Consider the following 25,350-nt stretch of genomic DNA (forward strand, 5'->3'; position numbering starts at 1 on the left):
CTCTGGTGGGGGTTTGGGTGTGTGTTTGATTAAAACGGTTGAACACCAAATCAAGCCAAGAGGCCTCTGGTGGGGGTTTGGGTGTGTGTTTGATTAAAACGGTTGAACACCAAATCAAGCCAAGAGGCCTCTGGTGGGGGTTTGGGTGTGTGTTTGATTAAAACGGTTGAACACCAAATCAAGCCAAGAGGCCTCTGGTGGGGGTTTGGGTGTGTGTTTGATTAAAACGGTTGAACACCAAATCAAGCCAAGAGGCCTCTGGTGGGGGTTTGGGTGTGTGTTTGATTAAAACGGTTGAACACCAAATCAAGCCAAGAGGCCTCTGGTGGGGGTTTGGGTGTGTGTTTGATTAAAACGGTTGAACACCAAATCAAGCCAAGAGGCCTCTGGTGGGGGTTTGGGTGTGTGTTTGATTAAAACGGTTGAACACCAAATCAAGCCAAGAGGCCCCTGGTGGGGGTTTGGGTGTGTGTTTGATTAAAACGGTTGAACACCAAATCAAGCCAAGAGGCCCCTGGTGGGGGTTTGGGTGTGTGTTTGATTAAAACGGTTGAACACCAAATCAAGCCAAGAGGCCCCTGGTGGGGGTTTGGGTGTGTGTTTGATTAAAACGGTTGAACACCAAATCAAGCCAAGAGGCCTCTGGTGGGGGTTTGGGTGTGTGTTTGGGTGATGTGTAGTTGGGGATGGGTGTGTGTGTTGTTTAATCCCTAGGGTTGGCAGTTGTAGCACCCATCCTGATTTGAAACTTGACCCTGTTTACTAAACAAGTGATACGGATGGATTCTCCAGAATTCTGGGGGAGACTCAATCTGTGGAATTTTGCCATTATTACAGAACCTCCCAGATGTTTACACACACGCACGCGTGCACATACACACACACACTCTTGTCTGTTTTCCTCCTGACTTCTCCTCTCATACAGTGCATTCGTAAAGTATTCAGACCCCTTCCCCTTTTCCACATTTTGTTACGTTACAGCCTTATACTAAAATGTATTAAATCATCCCCCCCTCATCAATCTACACAATACCCCATAATGACAAAGCGAAAACAGGGTTTAAGACATTTTTGCAATTAATAAAAAATTAAAAAATAAAATAAAATGTATTTATATAGCCCTTCTTACATCAGCTGATATATCAAAGTGCTGTATAGAAACCCAGCCTAAAACCCCAAACAGCAAGCAATGCAGGTGTAGAAGCACGGTGGCTAGGAAAAAATCCCGAGAAAGGTCAAAACCTAGGAAGAAACCTAGAGGGGAACCAGGCTATGAAGGGTGACCAGTCCTCTTCTGGCTGTGCATTATAACAGAACATGGCCAAGATGTTCAAATGTTCATAAATGACCAGCATGGTCGAATAATAATAATCACAGTAGTTGTGGAGGGTGCAGCAAGTCAGCACCTCAGGAGTAAATGTCAGTTGGCTTTTCATAGCCGATCATTAAGAGTATCTCTACCACTCCTGCTGTCTCTAGAGAGTTGAAAACAGCAGGTCTGGGACAGGTAGCACGTCCGGTGAACAGGTCAGGGTTCCATAGCCTCAGGCAGAACAGTTGAAACTGGAGCAGCAGCACAGCCAGGTGGACTGGGGACAGCAAGGAGTCATCATGCCAGGTAGTCCTGAGGCATGGTTCTAGGGCTCAGGTCCTCCGAGAAAGAGAGAATTATAGAGAGCATACTTAAATTCACACAGGACACCGGATAAGACAGAAGTACTCCAGATATAACAGACTGACCCTAGCTCCCCGACACATACTACTGCAGAAATTAAACACAGAAATATCTTATTTACGTAAGTATTCACACCCATTGCTATGAATCTCGAAATTGAGCTCAGGTGCATCCTGTTTCCATTGATCATCCTTGAGATGTTTCTACAATTTGAGTGGAGTTCACTTGTGGTAAATTTAACAGACCTTGAGGCTATAATCGCTGCTTCATCAAAGTACTGAGTAAAGAGTCTGAATACTTACATAAATGTGATATTTCAGTTTTTTATTTGTAATACATTTCCAAATATTTCTAACATTTTTTGCTAAAAAATGTGGGAAAATTAGTTGTCTAGACTCTAGGAGACATAAGTGTTTGTCCATCAGACACATCCTTCCACCTGCCACGCTCTGACTGGCTGACTACCTGCCCCAATGCTTAGTGCCAACTGTAAGGTTTGGTGGAGGAGGAATAATGGTCTGGGGCTGCTTTTCATGGTTTGGGCTCCCTAGTTCCAGTGAAAGGAAATCTTAACGCTACAGCATACAATGACATTCTAGATGATTCTGTGCCTCCAACTTTGTGGCAGCAGTTTGGGGAAGTCCCTTTCCTGTTTCAGCATGACAATGCCCCTGTGCAGAAAGCGAGGTCCATACAGAAATTGTTTGTCAAGATTGGTGTAGACTTGACTGGCCTGCACGGAGCCCTGACCTAAACCCAATCGAACACCTTTGGGATGAATTGGAACGCAGACTGCGAGCCAGGACTAATCGCCCAACATCAGTGCCCAACCTCACTAATGCTCTTGTGCCTGAATGGAAGCAAGTTCCCGTGGCAATGTTCCAACATCTAGTGGAAAGTCTTCCCAGAAGAGTGGAGGCTGTTACAGCAGCAAAGGTGGGACCAACTCCATATTACTGCCACCAGTAGGCTTTTTATTTAATGATGAGGCTAAATCAAAGCTTCCTGTCCTCTTACCTCCATGCAGACAGTATTACTGTTATGTAGCGGGATGGGAGTGCCACACTAGGAGGAACGTGGCTGTGTTGTCACTGGGCTTTCCTCCATGCAGACAGTATTACTGTTATGTAGCGGGTTGGGAGTGCCGCACTAGGAGGAACGTGGCTGTGTTGTCACTGGGCTTTCCTCCATGCAGACAGTATTACTGTTATGTAGCGGGATGGGAGTGCCGCACTAGGAGGAACGTGGCTGTGTTGTCACTGGGCTTTCCTCCATGCAGACAGTATTACTGTTATGTAGCGGGATGGGAGTGCCGCACTAGGAGGAACGTGGCTGTGTTGTCACTGGGCTTTCCTCCATGCAGACAGTATTACTGTTATGTAGCGGGATGGGAGTGCCGCACTAGGAGGAACGTGGCTGTGTTGTCACTGGGCTTTCCTCCATGCAGACAGTATTACTGTTATGTATGTAGCGGGATGGGAGTGCCGCACTAGGAGGAACGTGGCTGTGTTGTCACTGGGCTTTCCTCCATGCAGACAGTATTACTGTTATGTAGCTGGATGGGAGTGCCGCACTAGGAGGAACGTGGCTGTGTTGTCACTGGGCTTTCCTCCATGCAGACAGTATTACTGTTATGTAGCTGGATGGGAGTGCCGCACTAGGAGGAACGTGGCTGTGTTGTCACTGGGCTTTCCTCCATGCAGACAGTATTACTGTTATGTAGCGGGATGGGAGTGCCGCACTAGGAGGAACGTGGCTGTGTTGTCACTGGGCTTTCCTCCATGCAGACAGTATTACTGTTATGTAGAGGGATGGGAGTGCCGCACTAGGAGGAACGTGGCTGTGTTGTCACTGGGCTTCCCTCCAGAAGCTAGTCTCGCGCCATTGTGTCATTGGGTTTTGTTTGAAATGGAGAAGAGCCGAGGCGATCATAGACCCCGTTAGACTGAATGCTGTGAAAATATTCACAGACATACCGACGGAGGAGGGAGAGTTTTAGGGATGAATACATTTGGAATTGTAAGAGTTCATACACCTTACAACTTGACTGTGTATAACAAAGTTATTTCAGATTCCAGTTTGTGTTTTTGAGTCTTCAGCCTACCTGTGCTGGTATGTAGTAGGTCAGTCTGTTTGGAGCTTTGAACTGAACTGATTAGTCTACTCGTCACCTTTTTGATTCCCCAGCCAGCCTGTCAACCTGCATACTCACCCTGAACACAAAGCCATTATTTTATACGTCAACCCGAATCACCAGTCAGCTGGGTACTGCATGCTCTTTGTCAGGAAGTGCACATAGGGGAGAGAGGAAGTGAGCCATGAACATCCCAACTCTAAACTAATTCCCTGTTAGTTTGTGAGAGTCTGGGTAAAACTCACAGCAACTTGGTTGTAGCCTGGAATCTGGAATCCAAACTGAATATTTATTTGTGAAATAGAGGAATATTTTGTGTGGATTCCAGGTTAGCTCTGTTGTGCTTCAAATCAAATATCCTGCGTTTAGTTTATTGGGTAGGGCCGCCATATTGGGATTGTTGTATTAACAGTTGAAGTCCTTAGCCTGTTATTTGTGGTCTATTTGAAGAGTAAGCTACTGTGCTTTAGTGAGCCTGGTTTGCTGCTCTGCGGCTGTGGGTGTTCATAACGTACGTGAGTGAATGAATGTGGGTCAAGCAGTCAGCAAACCAGTGAAGGGTTGTGTGTATGTATTTGTGTATTTGTGTTTTCGAGTGTTTGTTTTAGTGTTTGTGTCTGTTTTTTAAAGTTTTTGTGTGTGTTTATGAGTGTGTCGTGAGAGCTGATCCATTGAGTAGGGTGTCCACCCCCTCTACCCAGAGTTTTCCCCCACTCTAGAGCTGATCCATTGAGTAGTGTGTCCACCCCCTCTTACCAGAGTGGGTGAAAACATGCTTTGGTGATGACGTTTCACTTTCTTATGTTATAAAATACATTTGACCAAGACAAATATGATTCTTAATGTTCTGAATCATTCAGTGGGGTTGTTCTCTGACATCAGTAATATTATATCCTAGAGGTCATATTTCATAACCTAATACATCTGATAAAAGCACTGAGGTCTGTTGACAGAGTGGTGCAGCTTTATCGCCGAAACTGTTAATGATTTTACATTTTGTGGTCGTCGTCTTCCAAGTTGTTTCCGCAAGTCGCAAATAGCTAAATTAGCATGACACGAGCTGAATTAAATGTAAAAGGCTTTGAAAATAAAATGCTCAGTGCTCCGTTGACATTTCACAGAGATTTGATTGTTTTTGTGAGACGTCTTCGAAAAATAACAGGAACTAAGCATTTATATTAATATAAACATAATATAATTAAATATGAAAATACTACATGTCATGTCTCAAAGTTGATATCTATCTCACCTCTATATTGTTTTATGTCCACCGAATTTGAGACGAAAAATGACAAGTTCAATGGTAAGCTTGTACATAGGGTTTAATGGTGAGTCTGTACATAGGGTTCAATGGTGAGTCTGTCCATAGGGTTCAATGGTGAGCCTGTCCATAGGGTTCAATGGTGAGCCTGTCCATAGGGTTCAATGGTGAGTCTGTACATAGGGTTCAATGGTGAGTCTGTACATAGGGTTCAATGGTGAGTCTGTACATAGGGTTCAATGGTGAGTCTGTACATAGGGTTCAATGGTGAGTCTGTACATAGGGTTCAATGGTGAGTCTGTACATAGGGTTCAATGGTAAGCTTGTACATAGGGTTCAATGGTGAGTCTGTACATAGGGTTCAATGGTGAGTCTGTACATAGGGTTCAATGGTGAGTCTGTACATAGGGTTCAATGGTAAGCCTGTCCATAGGGTTCAATGGTGAGCCTGTCCATAGGGTTCAATGGTGAGCCTGTACATAGGGTTCAATGGTAAGCCTGTCCATAGGGTTCAATGGTGAGCCTGTACATAGGGTTCAATGGTAAGCCTGTCCATAGGGTTCAACGGTGAGTCTGTACATAGGGTTCAATGGTAAGCCTGTCCATAGGGTTCAATGGTGAGCCTGTCCATAGGGTTCAATGGTGAGCCTGTACATAGGGTTCAATGGTAAGCCTGTCCATAGGGTTCAATGGTGAGCCTGTACATAGGGTTCAATGTTGAGCCTGTCCATAGGGTTCAATGGTAAGCCTGTACATAGGGTTCAATGGTAAGCCTGTACATAGGGTCCAATGTTAAGGTTGTCCATAGGCTTCAATGGTAAGCCTGTCCATAGGGTTAAATGGTAAGCCTGTCCATAGGGTTCAATGGTAATCATGTCCAAAGGGTTCAATGGTAATCCTGTCCGTAGGGTTCAATGGTAAGCCTGTCCGTAGGGTTCAATGGTAAGCCTGTCCGTTTAATTGAATGGTAAGCCTGTCTGTAGGATTCAATGGTAAGCCTGTCCGTAGGGTTCAATGGTAAGCTTGTCCGTTTAATTGAATGGTAAGCCTGTCCGTAGGGTTCAATGGTAAGCCTGTACATAGGCTTCAATGGTAATATGGAGTTGGTCCCCCCCTCCAATCTTCTGGGATGGCTTTCCACTAGATGTTGGAACATTGCTGCGGGGACTTGCTTCCATTCAGCCATGAGCATTAGTGAGGTCGGGCACTGATGTTGGCCGATTAGGCCTGGCTCGCAGTCAGTGTTTCAATTCATCCCAAAGGTGTTCGATTGGGTTGAGGTCAGAGCTCTGTGCAGGCCGGTCAGTTCTTCCACACCAATCTCGACAAATCATTTCTGTATGGACCTTGCTTTGAGCACAGGGGCACTGTCATGCTGAAACAGGAAAGGGCCTCCCCCAAACTGTTGCCACAAAGTTGGAAGCACAGAATTGTCTAGAATGTCATTCTATGCTGTAGTGTTAAGATTTCCCTTCACTGGAACTAAGGGGCCTAGCCCAAACCATGAAAAACATCCCCAGATAATTATTCATCCTCCATCAAACTTTACAGTTGGCACTATGCATTCGGGCAGGTAGCTTTCTCCTGGCATCCGCCAAACCCAGATTTGTCCATCGGACTGCCAGATGGTGAAGCGTGATTCATCCCTCCAGAGAACGCATTTCCACTGCTCCAGTCCAATGGTGGCGGGCTTTAAATGACTCCAGCCGACGCTTGGCATTACGTATGGTGATCTTAGACTTGTGTGCGGCTGCTTGGCCATGGAAACCCATTTCATGAAGCTTCTGACGAACAGTTATTGTGCTGACGTTGCTTCCAGGCAGTTTGGAACTCGGTAGTGTGTGTTGCAACCAAGGACAGACAATTTCTTTGCGCTACGTGCTTCAGCACTCGTCAGTCCTGTTCTGTGAGCTTGTGTGGCCGACCACTTCGCGAGTAGACGTTTCCACTTCACAATAACAGCACTTACAGTTGACTGTGGGCAGCTCTAGCAGGGAAGAAATTTGACCAACTGACTTGTTGGAAAGGTGGCAGCCTATGACGGTGCCACGTTGAAAGTCACTGAGCTCTTCTGTAAGACCATGACAATGTTTGTCTTTGGAGATTGCATTGCTGTGTGCTCGATTTATACACCTGTCTGCAACGGATGTGGCTGAAATAGCACAATCCACTCATTTGAAGGGGTGTCTACATAGTTTTGTATGTATAGTGTATTAACTCTCAAAACAAGCATTCATTTACCTTATAGATTACTATTATAATGTAATATTATATGACTACTGTCAAAACTACATTTCCCAGAGTCTGGCCCCAGCTTGTCAGGCCTACAGCTGTGTTTCTGTCTGTAGTCTGTCGGCGCTGGGGATGCCCCCACATTGTTGCCATTTGCTGTAGGTTTCCCCTGTCTGTTGGAATCACAGTCATGACTTACAGTTGCGCTCAGGTCTTTGAAATGTGTGGGTTTGAGGTCAACGGCTAACCCTCGTTATCTGAAGCAGTGCCCACACAGACATGCACATGCGTGCGCACACACACATATGACGGCTAGCACTGGTTAGTGTTAGCGACAGCCACGTAGCATTCACAGCTGAGTAACTGGGTCAGTTGAAGAGGAGGACTCTTATCTCAGACCTCATCTGTGGATGCTCACCGCTCACTGGAAAGCTGTTGAGCATCCATCCTGCTCAGGCTACCTCTGTTCTCGCTCTCTTTCCTCACAGATGAGAAGGACAAAGATTAGCATCAAGGAAATGTGGATTTTACTGTTCCACTTACTGTATGTACTTGCATTCTGTGTTCATACAGTAGGACTGCCTCTGTCATAAGAGACTCAGATAAGGATAGAATCTCCACATCTAAGCTACGCTTCCATCCCTCTCAAGTCCTGTTGGTCATTTTCAGCTGTCCTACTGATGTGAAGACCTGGGTTGTTCCCCGTGTGAAGAGAGAGTGTGTGTGTGTTTGTGTGTGTGTGGCTCCAACCTGCATGCCCTAGATGTCCACTGTACCCATAGAAAATCCACTCATTACAAACTAACTATGCCCTCTTGTGGGGGAAGTCCTATACAGTATCCTGACATCCAAGGTTAACATATGTTTTCTGTTTTGAATGATTTCTCTTAATTTGATATATTGACAGTGGATGTGTGATGTTGAGAGTGTGATGGAGAGTCCAGTCAATCATAGCCAGGACATAAACAGAAACAGGTGCTGGACTATTTAGTTGTGGGAATCAGATCAGCTGATGCATTCCACTCCACCAATGATCTTCCCAACGGCATAGATATCAGCCTTCTAGACAGTCTTATCACAGTAAAGATATCTGGATGTTGTCAGTGTGGCTGGCATTGAACCTAGCTTCCTTTCTCCTTTGTGTGTCACTCAGGTCAGGCACTTCTGGGCTACACTAGCTAGCGCTATGCTACAATAACCTTTGTCACTCAGGTCATACTGCAGGGCTACACTAGCTAGCGCTATGCTACAATAACATGTATCACTCAGGTCATACTGCAGGGATACACTAGCTAGCGCTATGCTACAATAACCTGTGTCACTCAGGTCATACTGCAGGGCTACACTAGCTAGCGCTATGCTACAATAACCTGTGTCACTCAGGTCATACTGCAGGGCTACACTAGCTAGCGCTATGCTACAATAACCTGTATCACTCAGGTCATACTGCAGGGCTACACTAGCTAGCGCTATGCTACAATAACCTGTGTCACTCAGGTCATACTGCAGGGCTACACTAGCTAGGGCTATGCTACAATAACCTGCATGACTCAGGTCATACTTTTAAAAATCTTTATTTAACTAGGCAAGTCAGTTAAGAACACATTCTTATTTTCAATGACAGCCTAGGAACAGTGGGTTAACAACCTTGTTCAGGGGCAGAACAACAGATTTTTACCTTGTCAGCTCGGGTATTCGATCCTGCAACCTTTCGGTTACTCGTCCAACGTTCTAACCAGTAGGCTACCTGCCACCCCACTGCAGGGCTACACAAGCTAGTGCTATGCTAAAATAACCTGCATCACTCAGGTCATACTGCAGGGCTACACTAGCTAGTGCTATGCTAAAATAACCTGCATCACTCAGGTCATACTGCAGGCCTACACTAGCTGGTGCTATGCTAAAATAACCTGCATCACTCAGGTCATACTGCAGGGCTACACTAGCTAGTGCTATGCTAAAATAACCTGCATCACTCAGGTCATACTGCAGGGCTACACTAGCTGGTGCTATGCTAAAATAACCTGCATCACTCAGGTCATACTGCAGGGCTACACTAGCTAGTGCTATGCTAAAATAACCTGCATCACTCAGGTCATACTGCAGGGCTACACTAGCTAGTGCTATGTTAAAATAACCTGCATCACTCAGGTCATACTGCAGGGCTACACTAGCTAGTGCTATGCTAAAATAACCTGCATCACTCAGGTCATACTGCAGGGCTACACTAGCTTGTGCTATGCTAAAATAACCTGCATCACTCAGGTCATACTGCAGGGCTACACTAGCTAGTGCTATGTTAAAATAACCTGCATCACTCAGGTCATACTGCAGGGCTACAAATTAAATTACATTGGTTGTAAGCACATATTTAGTAGATGTTATTGTGGGTGTAGGGTAAGGCTTGTGTTTCAACATTGCAGTACAGGCTGGCGCTATGCTTTGCTATTGTTATCGCTAGCCTCAACCAGACCCACACTCTGGAACCCACCATCTCCCACACAGAGACACCATTAAAAATACATGGTGTTTTTTATTAGCATGGCAAAGATCAGGCGCCCATTAATTATAATGAATGCTACAATCGTGGAGGACAGAGGATGTCTATTGTGTTCTGGCTGAATAGGAAGAAAGAGTAAACATTAGTATATCTTTCTCAGTCGTGTGTTTTAACGTGTTCAGTCGTGTGTTTTAACGTGTTCAGTCATGTGTTTTAACGTGTTCAGTCGTGTGTTTTAACGTGTTCAGTCATGTGTTTTAACGTGTTCAGTCGTGTGTTTTAACGTGTTCAGTCGTGTGTTTTAACGTGTTCAGTCGTGTGTTTTAACGTGTTCAGTCATGTGTTTTAACGTGTTCAGTCGTGTGTTTTAACGTGTTCAGTCGTGTGTTTTAACGTGTTCAGTCGTGTGTTTTAACGTGTTCAGTCGTGTGTTTTAACGTGTTCAGTCGTGTGTTTTAACGTGTTCAGTCGTGTGTTTTAACGTGTTCAGTCGTGTGTTTTAATGCGTTGTTTTCACAAAGTTTATCCATCTGAGAGCTGGTCTCTGTGTGAACAGATGTCCCCCCCCTGACGTGTTGTAGATGATTATCTTCTGAAAGAGACACGATGAGACTGTTTCCTGGACACAGATAAAGCCCAGTGCTGGACAAAAAAAATCAAGCTCGAGGTTTATCCATCTGAGAGAGCTGGTTTCTGTGTGAACACAAGGTTTATCCATCTGAGAGCTGGTCTCTGTGTGAACACAAGGTTTATACATCTGAGAGCTGGTCTCTGTGTGAACACGAGGTTTATCCATCTGAGAGCTGGTCTCTGTGTGAACACGAGGTTTATCCATCTGAGAGCTGGTCTCTGTGTGAACACAAGGTTTATCCATCTGAGAGCTGGTCTCTGTGTGAACACAAGGTTTATCCATCTGAGAGCTGGTCTCTGTGTGAACACGAGGTTTATCCATCTGAGAGCTGGTCTCTGTGTGAACATGAGGTTTATACATCTGAGAGCTGGTCTCTGTGAACACGAGGTTTATCCATCTGAGAGCTGGTCTCTGTGTGAACACGAGGTTTATCCATCTGAGAGCTGGTCGCTGTGTGAACACAAGGTTTATACATCTGAGCTGGTCTCTGTGTGAACACGAGGTTTATCCATCTGAGCTGGTCTCTGTGTGAACACAAGGTTTATACATCTGAGAGCTGGTCTCTGTGTGAACACGAGGTTTATCCATCTGAGAGAGCTGGTTTCTGTGTGAACACGAGGTTTATCCATCTGAGCTGGTCTCTGTGTGAACACAAGGTTTATCCATCTGAGCTGGTTTCTGTGTGAACACGAGGTTTATCCATCTGAGCTGGTCTCTGTGTGAACACGAGGTTTATCCATCTGAGCTGGTTTCTGTGTGAACACAAGGTTTATACATCTGAGAGCTGGTCTCTGTGTGAACACGAGGTTTATACATCTGAGAGCTGGTCTCTGTGTGAACACGAGGTTTATCCATCTGAGAGCTGGTTTCTGTGTGAACACGAGGTTTATCCATCTGAGCTGGTCTCTGTGTGAACACGAGGTTTATCCATCTGAGCTGGTTTCTGTGTGAACACAAGGTTTATACATCTGAGAGCTGGTCTCTGTGTGAACACGAGGTTTATACATCTGAGAGCTGGTCTCTGTGTGAACACGAGGTTTATCCATCTGAGAGCTGGTCTCTGTGTGAACACGAGGTTTATCCATCTGAGCTGGTCTCTGTGTGAACACGAGGTTTATCCATCTGAGCTGGTTTCTGTGTGAACACAAGGTTTATACATCTGAGCTGGTTTCTGTGTGAACACAAGGTTTATACATCTGAGCTGGTTTCTGTGTGAACATGAGGTTTATCCATCTGAGAGCTGGTCTCTGTGTGAACACGAGGTTTATACATCTGAGAGAGCTGGCCTCTGTGTGAACACGAGGTTTATCCATCTGAGCTGGTTTCTGTGTGCACACAAGGTTTATACATCTGAGCTGGTTTCTGTGTGAACACAAGGTTTATACATCTGAGCTGGTTTCTGTGTGAACACAAGGTTTATACATCTGAGCTGGTTTCTGTGTGAACACAAGGTTTATACATCTGAGAGCTGGTCTCTGTGTGAAAAGCATGGGCAATTCCACTGTAAAGTATTGACACTGAGACTGCCAAACAAAAACCATCGATTTCAGAGTTTAACCAACCAACTATATGCACAGTGACTACTTGTATCTGCACAGTTCTTCCTGTAAATCTGTTATAGTAAATTGTTCTATGTAATTTGTTAAAAGTAGTCCTTGTGAATAGAGTTGTATGGTTTGTTTTACTTTTAAGTGTAAATTCATTATCGTGGAATTGCATGACTGCATGTTAGATATGAATGATTACTTTTAGAGTTACGTTCTCCTTATATTACCCCTTCTGTCTTCACAATAAAACTCAGCACATTGTGATGGTATGTTGCTGGGGATACGGTGTGCGTGTGTGCCTTTCGTGTAATAGCATCCAGTACAATACAACCAATGACTTTGTATTATGTAAGGCTGTCTGTCACAGTAGCCTTCCCCTCAATACTACATGCAGTCACCCTTCAAGACTTACAGGTTTACAGATGTTTAGTGTGTTCCCATTCCCTTTTCAATCTCTTATGTATACAACTGTACTTACAGTTGCTATTCACTATCCACTGTTCATTATTCAGGATGTGACCATCGGGTTCTTGGTCACCTTCCTGACCAAAGCCCTTCTCCCCCGATTGCTCAGTTTGGCCGGGTGGCCAGCTCTAGGAAGAGTCTTGGTGGTTCCAAACTTCTTCCATTAAAGAATGATGGAGGCCACTGTGTTCTTGGGGACCTTCAATGCTGCAGAAATGTTTTGATACCCTTCCCCAGATCTGTGCCTGGACACAATCCTGTCTCTGAGCTCTACAGACAATTCCTTCGACCTCATGGTTTGGTTTTTAGCTCTGACATGCATTATCAACTGTAGGACCTTATATAGACAGGTGTGTGCCTTTCCAAATCATGTCCAATCAATTGAATTTACCACAGGTGGACTCCAATCAAGTTGTAGAAACATCAATGAAAACAGGATGCACCTGAGCTCAATTTCAAGTCTCATAGCAAAGGGTCTGAATACTTACGTAAATAAGGTGTTTGTTTTTTATATTTTATACATTTGCAAACATTTCTAAAAACCTGTTTCCACTTTGTCATTATGGGATATTCTGTGTAGATTGCTGAGGATTTTTTCATTTATTTATTTAATTTTAAACTGAGGCCTTCTGAATACTTTCCGAAAGCACTGTACATGTTAGCTTTCTAAAACCGATGTATCTCTCTTTCTCTCTCCTCTCCCTCTATAGGTTGTGCTAGTTTTCGCTCTCAGCATTGGAGCACTTGGAATATACTTTATAGATTCTTCTGAGTAAGTATCCCCTTTTTATGTGCTAATATGTGCTTTTGTGTTGAGCTGCCATTGAACAGTACGTTGTAATTTCATATCACATCGGATATTTCTTCACCAAGTGAACTCATACATGGAAGGCTACAGTCACTCACATCGGTGAAATATAATTCTTACTGAGTTACGTAGCTGTATGGAAGTAGTTCTTAATCTATGAGTTGCTATTGAACATGATATGATATTAATAGATACTTCAGACACACGGTGTGGTCCTCGTCGTCCAGTATAATGTACTGGGTTTGATGGTGGATTTCATGATTTCTGTGTGTTATCTGAAAGACTATAAAGCTCCACTCCTCCTTTATGGTTTTGTCAATAGAAGCCGGTCAGCCTTGCGCCAAACTTTTGTTTCCATGGTAACCTAGATAGAACAGGATATCAGTGGATCTGCCTGGTCCTCAGAGACACCCCCACTTGTAGACACACACACACACACCATCTGTAGACCCCCACACACCATCTGTAAACCCACACACACATATACCTACACCCCCCCACCTGTAGACACACACGCGGGCATACACACGCATACACACACACACGGTAAACTAAGCATCCCATACTTAAAATCACCCACCCACGCCATTCTCAGGCTCTCACCCATCCGAGCTCTGACCAGCAGAGTTAATAATACTATGATAATGAAAAATCTGTCCATGTGCCCTTGAGCAAGGCACTTAATCCTATTTGATCCCATAAGTTGCTCTGGATAAGAGCATCTGCTAAATGACTAGGGAAATATCTAGGAAAATATCTAGGGAAATATCTAGGGAAATATCTAGGAAAATAGCTAGGGAAATATCTAGGGAAATGCTGACAGTGATACATGTCTTTCCTTTATTGTAGACTATGTGCATCTGTTTATGGACATGTGTGGTTTTTTATGATTCTGTTCCTAGACTCACTGCTATCCTCCCTCGGCATGTTTCCTCTGCAATCCTCCCTCGGCATGCTTCCTCTGCTATCCTCCCTCGGCTTGTTTCCTCTGCTATCCTCCCTCGGCATGTTTCCTCTGCTATCCTCCCTCGGCATGTTTCCTCTGCTATCCTCCCTCGGCTTGTTTCCTCTGCTATCCTCCCTCTGCATATTTCCTCTGCTATCCTCCCTCGGCATGTTTCCTCTGCTATCCTCCCTCGGCATGTTTCCTCTGCAATCCTCCCTCGGCATGTTTCCTCTGCTATCCTCCCTCGGCATGTTTCCTCTGCTATCCTCCCTCGGCTTGTTTCCTCTACTATCCTCCCTCGGCTTGTTTCCTCTGCTATCCTCCCTCGGCTTGTTTCCTCTGCTATCCTCCTTCGGCATGTTTCCTCTGCTATCCTCCCTCTGCATGTTTCCTCTACTATCCTCCCTCGGCTTGTTTCCTCCGCTATCCTCCCTCGGCATGTTTCCTCTGCAATCCTCCCTCGGCATGTTTCCTCTGCCATCCTCCCTCGGCATGTTTCCTCTGCTATCCTCCCTCGGCTTGTTTCCTCTACTATCCTCCCTCGGCATGTTTCCTCTGCTATCCTCCCTCTGCATGTTTCCTCTACTATCCTCCCTCGGCATGTTTCCTCTGCAATCCTCCCTCGGCATGTTTCCTCTGCTATCCTCCCTCGGCATGTTTCCTCTACTATCCTCCCTCGGCATGTTTCCTCTGCTATCCTCCCTCGGCTTGTTTCCTCTTCTATCCTCCCTCGGCTTGTTTCCTCCGCTATCCTCCCTCGGCTTGTTTCCTCTTCTATCCTCCCTCGGCTTGTTTCCTCTGCACAAATCCCTCGGCTTGTTTCCTCTTCTATCCTCCCTCGGCTTGTTTCCTCCGCTATCCTCCCTCGGCTTGTTTCCTCTTCTATCCTCCCTCGGCTTGTTTCCTCTGCAATCCTCCCTCGGCTTGTTAGCTCTGCTATCCTTCCTCGGCATGTTTCCTCTGCTATCCTCCCTCGGCATGTTTCCTCTACTATCCTCCCTCGGCATGTTTCCTCTGCTATCCTCCCTCGGCTTGTTTCCTCTGCAATCCTCCCTCGGCTTGTTAGCTCTGCTATCCTTCCTCGGCTTGTTTCCTCTGCCATCCTCCCTCGGCTTGTTTCCTCCGCTATCCTCCCTCGGCTTGTTTCCTCTGCCATCCTCCCTCGGCTTGTTTCCTCCGCTATCCTCCCTCGGCTTGTTTCCTCCGCTATCCTCCCTCGGCTTGTTTCCTCCGCAATCCTCCCTCGGCTTGTTTCCTCCGCTATCCTCCCTCGGCTTGTTTCCTCCGCTATCCTCCCTCGGCTTGTTTCCTCCGCAATCCTCCCTCGGCTTGTTTCCTCCGCTATCCTCCCTCGGCTTGTTTCCTCCGCTATCCTCCCTCTGCTTGTTTCCTCTTCTATCCTCCCTCGGCTTGTTTCCTCTTCTATCCTCCCTCGGCTTGTTTCCTCTGCAATCCTCCCTCGGCTTGTTAGCTCTGCTATCCTTCCTTGGCATGTTTCCTCTGCTATCCTCCCTCGGCATGTTTCCTCTGCTATCCTCCCTCGGCTTGTTTCCTCTGCCATCCTCCCTCGGCTTGTTTCCTCTGCCATCCTCCCTCGGCTTGTTTCCTCCGCTATCCTCCCTCGGCTTGTTTCCTCCGCTATCCTCCCTCGGCTTGTTTCCTCCGCTATCCTCCCTCGGCTTGTTTCCTCTTCTATCCTCCCTCTGCTTGTTTCCTCTTCTATCCTCCCTCGGCTTGTTTCCTCTTCTATCCTCCCTCGGCTTGTTTCCTCTGCAATCCTCCCTCGGCTTGTTAGCTCTGCTATCCTTCCTTGGCATGTTTCCTCTGCTATCCTCCCTCGGCATGTTTCCTCTGCTATCCTCCCTCGGCTTGTTTCCTCTGCCATCCTCCCTCGGCTTGTTTCCTCTGCCATCCTCCCTCGGCTTGTTTCCTCTGCCATACAGATAGTAGGTCTGAGTGTTGCCGTGACAAGAAAAAAATGAAAGTAATGAAATTAATAAAATCATGCCAAGTCTGTCATCTGCGGTGTTATCTGAGCAGTAGTGCAGGTTACGGTAGTGTGGAAATGATTCCTGGCATGTGTCTCGTCCCTTGTTTATAGAAAGGGATATAGTCCTTCCCCTCTTTACCTCTCCCTCTTTTGTTCCCTCTCTCTCCCTCCCTATCGCTCTCTCTTCCCTCTATCTCGTTCTCTTTTCCTTTCCCCACTCAACTCTTTTCATTCTGATCTGACTCGACTGCATATTTCATACAAAAAGAGGGATACAAATCTCCTTTATAATGCCGAGTTCAAGGCTTGATGGGAAGAAACCATCTCTGAGTTTCTCTCTATCCTTTTATCCACCTCTCTCTCTCCCTCCTCTAATTCTCTATCTCCCTCGGTCTCTCTCCTCCCACTCCCTCCCTCCACCTATCTCTCTCACTGTGAGCCCGGTGTGTAAGGCTCAGACAGTGTCTGTGTGATTGGTCTCTGTTTGTTAGCAGCCTAGAATGTTATCAAACCATTTAGCATGATATAAATGGACAAAACAGTAAATGCAGTGTTTCTGACTGCAGAGGCTCTGTCACCAGTCTGTCATCAGGTGGTCACCAGGCAGCCACCAGTCTGTGTCTGTCACCAGCCTGTCTGTGTCTGTCACCAGCCTGTCTGTCTGTCACCAGTCTGTCATCAGGTGGTCACCAGGCAGCCACCAGTCTGTGTCTGTCACCAGCCTGTCTGTGTCTGTCACCAGCCTGTCTGTGTCTGTCACCAGCCTGTCTGTCTGTCACCAGTCTGTCATCAGGTGGTCACCAGGCAGCCACCAGTCTGTGTCTGTCACCAGCCTGTCTGTGTCTGTACTAGCCTGTCTGTCTGTCACCAGTCTGTCATCAGGTGGTCACCAGGCAGCCACCAGTCTGTGTCTGTCACCAGCCTGTCTGTGTCTGTCACCAGCCTGTCTGTGTCTGTCACCAGCCTGTTTGTCCTTGGGTGGACGGACGGAACCTGACATTAAACTCTATAGAGACGGACAGACAGACAGACAGACAGACAGACAGACAGACAGACAGACAGACAGACAGACAGACAGACAGACAGACAGACAGACAGACAGACAGACAGACAGACAGACAGACAGACAGACAGACAGACAGACAGACAGACAGACAGACAGACAGACAGACAGACAGACAGACAGACAGACAGACAGACAGACAGACAGACAGACAGACAGACAGACAGACAGACAGACAGACAGACAGACAGACAGACAGAACCTGACATTAAACTCTATAGAGAGCCTAGACGAGGTGATTGACAAGACAGTAAGCCTCTGGATACACAGAGAGGTTGATCTAACGCATGAGAGACAGAAACATACCTGAAAGCTTTAGGGAAGGATCCTAGGTTTTAGGGAAGGATACTAGGTATTGGGGAATGATCCTAGGGAAACACAAGATTTTAGGGAAGGATGTTAGCTGTAGTTAAGGACTGTTTCTCTGACTCATTAGATAATAATGATTTTACAGTTTTTTGTGTGTCTCTGTCTCTTTCTGTCTCTTTCTGTCTCTGTCTCTGTCTTTCTCTGTCTCTCTTTGTCTCTCTCTGTCTCTTTCTTTCTTTAATGTGACCAACTTACCCCTGGGTGTGTGTGTGTGTGTATCTCTCTCTGTGTTGACTTGTAGACTCTTCCTCTCCCCCTGATCCTAAACATGTTCTGAACCCGTACACACGCACGTACACATGCGCGCATCAACGCAGCACAAACACTCTTTGCATGACCTTTCCTTCTGGTGTTCTGAAATATTAACGATTGATCCGATCGATGGTCAGAGAGCTCCAGGTCCGCTGTTAATGGAAGTCATTACTGTAGCAAATAACACAGCCTTGATAACATACATATATATTCATAATACATTATAGCCTCATCTCTTGCTCTTCAGAGCAGCTCTTTTGAAGAGAGAGAGAGAGAGATGGGGAGAGAGGGAGGGAGAGAGAGGGAGATGGGGAGAGAGGGAGGGAGAGAGAGAGAGATGGGGAGAGAGGGAGGGAGAGAGAGGGAGATGGAGAGAGAGGGAGGGAGATCTTTTTATAACATGGGCTTTTAAGTCTACCTCAGTGGAGAATGTGTTCTGCTCTCCCAAGAGGGAGGAGGTCCACACACAGCACTGATCAGTGGGTACGAAACACCAGTATCCTCCCCAGGGTTATGTTTTTCCAGGTGGCTGTTGTCTTTAGAGGAGCTGTAGAGTGTTACTAACCTTAACCCTGCAGTGGAATGCTTTGTAAACACAGTGGAAACAGGTGGAAGGAATATTAGAGGGAGATTCTATTGACTGGAATAAAGTACTGTACCTCTTATTCTTGTAATCAGGAGAGCATCTGTGGAGAGAGAGAGTCATAATCCCTGTTGATCTCTCTTTTCTATTATTTGTTGCAAAGCTGGTGCTATTTTGGTAATATTTTCATTGGGAGCATACTTCTTCCCTCCCTCCCTCCCTCCCTCCCTCCCTCCCTCCCTCCCTCCCTCCCTCCCTCCCTCCCTCCCTCCCTCCCTCCCTCCCTCCCTCCCTCCCTCCCTCCCACGTCCTGGTCTGTTTTAAATGCTTCATCTCATCCTTCTCTTCTCTGCTCCTGTTGAACGAGGGAGTGAATGAATGAGGTATGTATTCAATAGACTCTGCAGGAAGGCCCTTCTAGAATGATCTCCTTATTCCTGGCAATTGTCACACACACACACACACACACACACACACACACACACACACACACACACACACACACACACACACACACACACACACACACACACACACACACACACACACACACACACACACACACACACACACACACACACACACACACACACACACACACACACACACACACACACACACACACACACACAGCACAGCACACACAGCACACACACATACATGGCACACACACACCGATACACACACATACTGTTTCTGGGTTATCAGATAGATGTGTGTGTGCGCGCGGGCGATCAATGACAGCAGTGAAGAGAGAAACAGTTCTTAATTACTTATTAATGGGATAAGGTGAGAAATATGTTTGGAAGCGGACTGGGCAGACCTGAAGGGTATTGGATCTACAAACGGTCTGCTAAGTTTTATCCAACTGATTAGTATACATTTCCATGACAGACTGACCAGGTGAGTCCAGATGAAAGCTATGATCCCTTATTGATGTCTCTTGTTAAATCCACTTCAATCAGTGTATATGAAGGGGAGGAGACAGGTTAAAGAAGGATTTTTAAGCCTTGAGACATGGATTGTGGATGTGTGCCATTCAGAGGGTGAATGGGCAAGACACAAGATTTAAGTGCCTTTCAACGGGGTATGGTAGTAGGTGCCAGGAGTACCGGTTTGAGTGTGTCAAGAACTGCAATGCTGCTGGGTTTTTCACACTCAACTGTTTCCCATGTGTATCAAGAATGGTCCACCACGCAACGGACATCCATCCAAGCTGACACAACTGTGGGAAGTCAACATTGGCCAGCATCTCTGTGGAAAGCCTTCGACAGCTTTGTGGAGTCCATGCCCCATCAAATTGAGGCTGTTCTGAGGGAAAAAGGAGGTGCAACTTAATATTAGGAAGGTGTTCCTAATGTTTTGTACACACGATTTATGGTTTAGAGCCGCAGCCACGCTGAACACAGATAAATGAAAAGGTTTGATTTAATTTGCAGAGCAGGTTTAGTATTTTGTGGTCTCAAGTCCCCCTGTCCACACAAATGACAGTTAATTCACATGGTTTTGTTTTTTTGGAGGCGTTTTAATGTTTAACAATACCTCTTATTTAAACTGGCTTAATGCTCCGCAGACAGATAGCAAGACAAATGTTAGTTGTCAACGTCGTGTTCTTGGAAATTGAGCTTTGCTAATTTTCTGAACTGTGGAGCCTGATATCGGTTGTGCGCATCCCAAATGACACCCTATTCCCTTTCTAGTGCACTACTTTTGACCAAGACCCATAGGGACTAGGGTGCCATTTGGGAAGCAGTGACTGTCTCTTATGACTGTACAGCAGGGATATTAAGATCAGCCTACTCAGCTCTACCTGGTAATTGCTGATAAGGCATAGAAAACCATGATTGAATTATCATGGACAAATGAATGACTAATTGAAATTCTGTTTTAAAATGAGTTTGTAGTGTAGTTAGTGTGTAGTTACATATAATTACATCAATTCATTGAATTTATTGTAAACATTGTATTTCTGTGTAACTGAATGGGATCTGTTGTGGACAGACTTGGGGACAGGTTCAGTCCAACACCTGTATACGGGAATCTGCTCTCTGTTGGATTGTGATTGAAACCTGAAAAGCCATGAAGCTTTTCCTGCCCCCCCCCCCCCCCTGTCCACTATCCACCTCCTACAGTGGGGCAAAAAGGTATTTTTTGTGCAAGTTCTCCCACTTAAAAAGATGAGAGAGGCCTGTAATTTTCATCATAGGTACACTTCAACTATGACAGACAAAGTGAGAAAAACAAATCAGAAAATCACATTGTAGCATTTGTTAATGAATTTATTTGCAAATTATGGTGGAAAATAAGTATTTGATCACCTACAAACAAGCAAGATTTCTGTCCCTCACAGACCTGCTACTTCTTCTTTAAGAGGCTCCTCTGTCCTCCACTCGTTACCTGTATTAATGGCACCTGTTTGAACTTAATTTTTTTTCTCTCATTTTGTCTGTCATAGTTAAAGTGTACCTATGATTAAAATTACAGGCCTCTCTCATCTTTTTAAGTGGGAGAACTTGCACAATTGGTGGCTGACTAAATACTTTTTGCCCCACTGTATATAACATCTGGTCTCCATCCATGTCCTTTTTAATATCGAGTCTCCATCCAACTCCTAAATAACATCTAGAGTCTCCATCCACCTCCTCTATAACATCTAGAGTCTCCATCCCCCTCCTATATAACATCTAGAGTCTCCATCCACCTCCTAAATAACATCTAGAGTCTCCATCCACCTCCGATGTAACCATCCACCTCCTAAATAACATCTAGAGTCTCCATCCACCTCCGATGTAACATCTAGTCTCCATCCACCTCCTATATAACATCTAGAGTCTCCATCCACCTCCTATATTTAATTTTTTTAAATTGTACCTTTATTTAACCAGGCAAGTCAGTTAAGAACACATTCTTATTTTCAATGACGGCCTGGGAACAGAGGGATAACTGCCTGTTCAGGGGCAGAACGACAGATTTGTACCTGGTCAGCTCGGGGGTTTGAACTCGCAACCTTCCGGTTACTAGTCCAACGCTCTAACCACTAGGCTACGCTGAGTCTCCATCCACCTCCTATATAACATCTAGAGTCTCCATCCACCTCCTATATAACATCTAGAGTCTCCATCCACCTCCTAAATAACATCTAGAGTCTCCATCCTCCTCCTATGTAACATCTAGTCTCCATCCACCTCCTATATTACATCTAGAGTCTCCATCCACTTCCTATGTAACATCTAGTCTCCATCCATCTCCTATGTAACATCTAGTGTCACACCCTGACCTTAGAGCGTTTTAGGTCTCTATTTTGGTTTGGTCAGGGTGTAATTTGGGTAGGCATTCTATGTTTTTTTTCTATGTTTTTGTATTTCTTTGTGTTGGCCGGGTATGGTTCTCAATCAGGGACAGCTGTCTATTGTTGTCTCTGATTGGGAACCATACTTAGGTAGCTATTTCCCACAGGGTTTTTGGTGGGTAGTTCTTTTCTGTTTAGTGTTTGCACCTTACTGTTTTGTTTTCATTTCTTATCTTGTTATTTTGTATTAGTGTTCAGTTCAATAAACAAACATGAACACATACCACGCTGCGCTTTGGTCCGACTACTCTTCCTTATCCGACAACGAAAACCGTGACATCTAGAGTCTCCATCCACCTCCTATATAACATCTGGAGTCTCCATCCACCTCCTATATAACATCTAGAGTCTCCATCCACCTCCTATATAACATCTAGAGTCTCCATCCACCTCCTATATAACATCTAGTCTCCATCCACCTCCTATATAACATCTAGTCTCCATCCATCTCCTATATAACATCTAGTCTCCATCCACCTCCTATGTAACATCTAGTCTCCATCCATCTCCTATATAACATCTAGAGTCTCCATCCACCTCCTATGTAACATCTAGAGTCTCCATCCACCTCCTATATAACATCTAGTCTCCATCCACCTCCTATATAACATCTAGTCTCCATCCACCTCCTATATAACATCTAGTCTCCATCCATCTCCTATATAACATCTAGTCTCCATCCACCTCCTATATAACATCTAGTCTCCATCCACCTCCTATATAACATATAGTCTCCATCCACCTCCTATATAACATCTAGTCTCCATCCACCTCCTATATAACATCTAGTCTCCATCCACCTCCTATATAACATCTAGAGTCTCCATCCACCTCCTATGTAACATCTAGAGTCTCCATCCACCTCCTATGTAACATCTAGAGTCTCCATCCACCTCCTATGTAACATCTAGAGTCTCCATCCACCTCCTATGTAACATCTAGAGTCTCCATCCACCTCCTATATAACATCTAGTCTCCATCCACCTCCTATATAACATCTAGTCTCCAGCCACCTCCTATATAACATCTAGTCTCCAGCCACCTCCTATATAACATCTAGAGTCTCCATCCACCTCCTATATAACATCTAGTCTCCATCCACCTCCTATGTAACATCTAGTCTCCATCCACCTCCTATGTAACATCTAGAGTCTCCATCCACCTCCTATATAACATCTAGTCTCCATCCACCTCCTATATAACATCTAGTCTCCATCCACCTCCTATATAACATCTAGTCTCCATCCACCTCCTATATAACATCTAGTCTCCATCCACCTCCTATATAACATCTAGTCTCCATCCACCTCCTATATAACATCTAGTCTCCATCCACCTCCTATATAACATCTAGTCTCCAGTCTCCATCCACCTCCTATATAACATCTAGTCTCCATCCACCTCCTATATAACATCTAGTCTCCATCCACTAGAGTCTCCTATATAACATCTAGTCTCCATCCACCTATAACATCTAGTCTCCATCCACCTCCTATATAACATCTAGTCTCCATCCACCTCCTATATAACATCTAGTCTCCATCCACCTCCTATATAACATCTAGTCTCCATCCACCTCCTATATAACATCTAGTCTCCATCCACCTCCTATATAACATCTAGAGTCTCCATCCACCTCCTATATAACATCTAGTCTCCATCCACCTCCTATATAACATCTAGTCTCCATCCACCTCCTATATAACATCTAGTCTCCATCCACCTCCTATATAACATCTAGTCTCCATCCACCTCCTATATAACATCTAGTCTCCATCCACCTCCTATATAACATCTAGTCTCCATCCACCTCCTATATAACATCTAGTCTCCATCCACCTCCTATATAACATCTAGTCTCCATCCACCTCCTATATAACATCTAGTCTCCATCCACCTCCTATATAACATCTAGTCTCCATCCACCTCCTATATAACATCTAGTCTCCATCCACCTCCTATATAACATCTAGTCTCCATCCACCTCCTATATAACATCTAGTCTCCAGCCATCTTCAACATTATACCCATGGTCATGCCGTGTTCATTTTCTTCCCTGTCACAAAGCCCAGACATACTGCAGGCTCTTTAGCAGAAAAAATAACATGATAAATTGTTCCCAGCTATTGTATATTCCTCCAGAGATGTAGTCTGAATGTAACACCTGCATCATTACTTTTACATATTTGTACATTTTTGTATATTTTGGTCATTTAGCAGACGCTCTTATCCAGAGCAACTTGCAGTTAGTGCATTCATCTAAGTTGGGTAGAATAACCACATCAACAACACAACCCAGACAGAGCAGCTTGGAGTTAATGGAAGTTGAGAACAATGTTAGTTTAATCAGTGAATGGGCAGATAGATAAGGAAAGTCCTGTCGTTTTATTTGCATTTATATAAGCATGGAGGCTTTTATCACATAATTGGCTTTATGTTCAAAGGGCTGTGATGGGGATGTGGTTTGGTTTTGTAACGTGTGTGTGTGTGTGTGTGTGTGTGTGTGTGTGTTGTAGGTTTAAGGCTGTGTGTTTTTCCCGAGAACATTTTTGACGGTGCATACTCGATATACCAGGATGGTTCTGTTCAGTATTGCCAATCAGAGACACTCTTCTGCCTTGTGTTGATGTTGATTTCCCTTTCACTGATCTGACCCCAGATCAGCAGGCTCAGGCTGTGGTTCAGGTGCACACTGTTGTTAAGTGCTATATCTTGTTATCCACAAGCTGTTCCCCAGTCAGTTTAAAGGCTGCCTGTCTGAGCATGGCCCGGTCTGTTTAACAAAAGAGGACGATATTAGTGCTGTGATTGTGTGTGTGTTCGTGCGCGATGTGCATGTGTGTTGTTGTGTGACTGTGAGGGACGTCTCTGCAGAGGGGATTTAGGATAAATAAAAAAGGACATGTTATTTTTAGACTCCCAGAGAAGCTTTTAATTGTCCAATGCCCTGTCAGGTGATGAATCACTTTTATTTTAGTTGTGGTGCCTTAGCCTAAATCACTCATTGAAGTACTAACCTGTTCTGGTCCATCTCTGTAGGTGGTGCCATTAGTTCCATTAACCAGCTATGGGAAGACATGGTGTTCTGGTCCATCTCTGTAGGTGGTGCCATTAGTTCCATTATGCAGCTATGGGAAGACATGGTGTTCTGGTCCATCTCTGTAGGTGGTGCCATTAGTTCCATTATCCAGCTATGGGAAGACATGGTGTTCTGGTCCATCTCTGTAGGTGGTGCCATTAGTTCCATTAACCAGCTATGGGAAGACATGGTGTTCTGGTCCATCTCTGTAGGTGGTGCCATTAGTTCCATTAACCAGCTATGGGAAGACATGGTGTTCTGGTCCATCCCTGTAGGTGGTGCCATTAGTTCCATTAACCAGCTATGGGAAGACATGGTGTTCTGGTCCATCTCTGTAGGTGGTGCCATTAGTTCCATTAACCAGCTATGGGAAAACATGGTGTTCTGGTCCATCTCTGTAGGTGGTGCCATTAGTTCCATTAACCAGCTATGGGAAGACATGGTGTTCTGGTCCATCCCTGTAGGT

At 45.1% G+C, this 25,350-nt stretch overlaps 1 protein-coding gene across 3 annotated transcripts in view; it reads left to right on the top strand.

The window, feature by feature from the left end:
• The window catches only part of LOC124041120 (calcium-activated potassium channel subunit alpha-1-like), a 342,355-nt gene that overhangs the window by 158,691 nt on the left and 158,314 nt on the right, over positions 1–25,350 (top strand). For all 3 annotated transcript variants that reach the window (XM_046358328.1, XM_046358326.1, XM_046358327.1), the window contains exon 3: positions 13,156–13,217. In XM_046358328.1, the coding sequence (XP_046214284.1) occupies positions 13,156–13,217 (62 nt within the window). The remainder of the gene's footprint in view (positions 1–13,155; positions 13,218–25,350) is intronic.

Source organism: Oncorhynchus gorbuscha, linkage group LG08 (assembly GCF_021184085.1).
Source record: "Oncorhynchus gorbuscha isolate QuinsamMale2020 ecotype Even-year linkage group LG08, OgorEven_v1.0, whole genome shotgun sequence".
Taxonomy (NCBI): domain Eukaryota; kingdom Metazoa; phylum Chordata; class Actinopteri; order Salmoniformes; family Salmonidae; genus Oncorhynchus; species Oncorhynchus gorbuscha.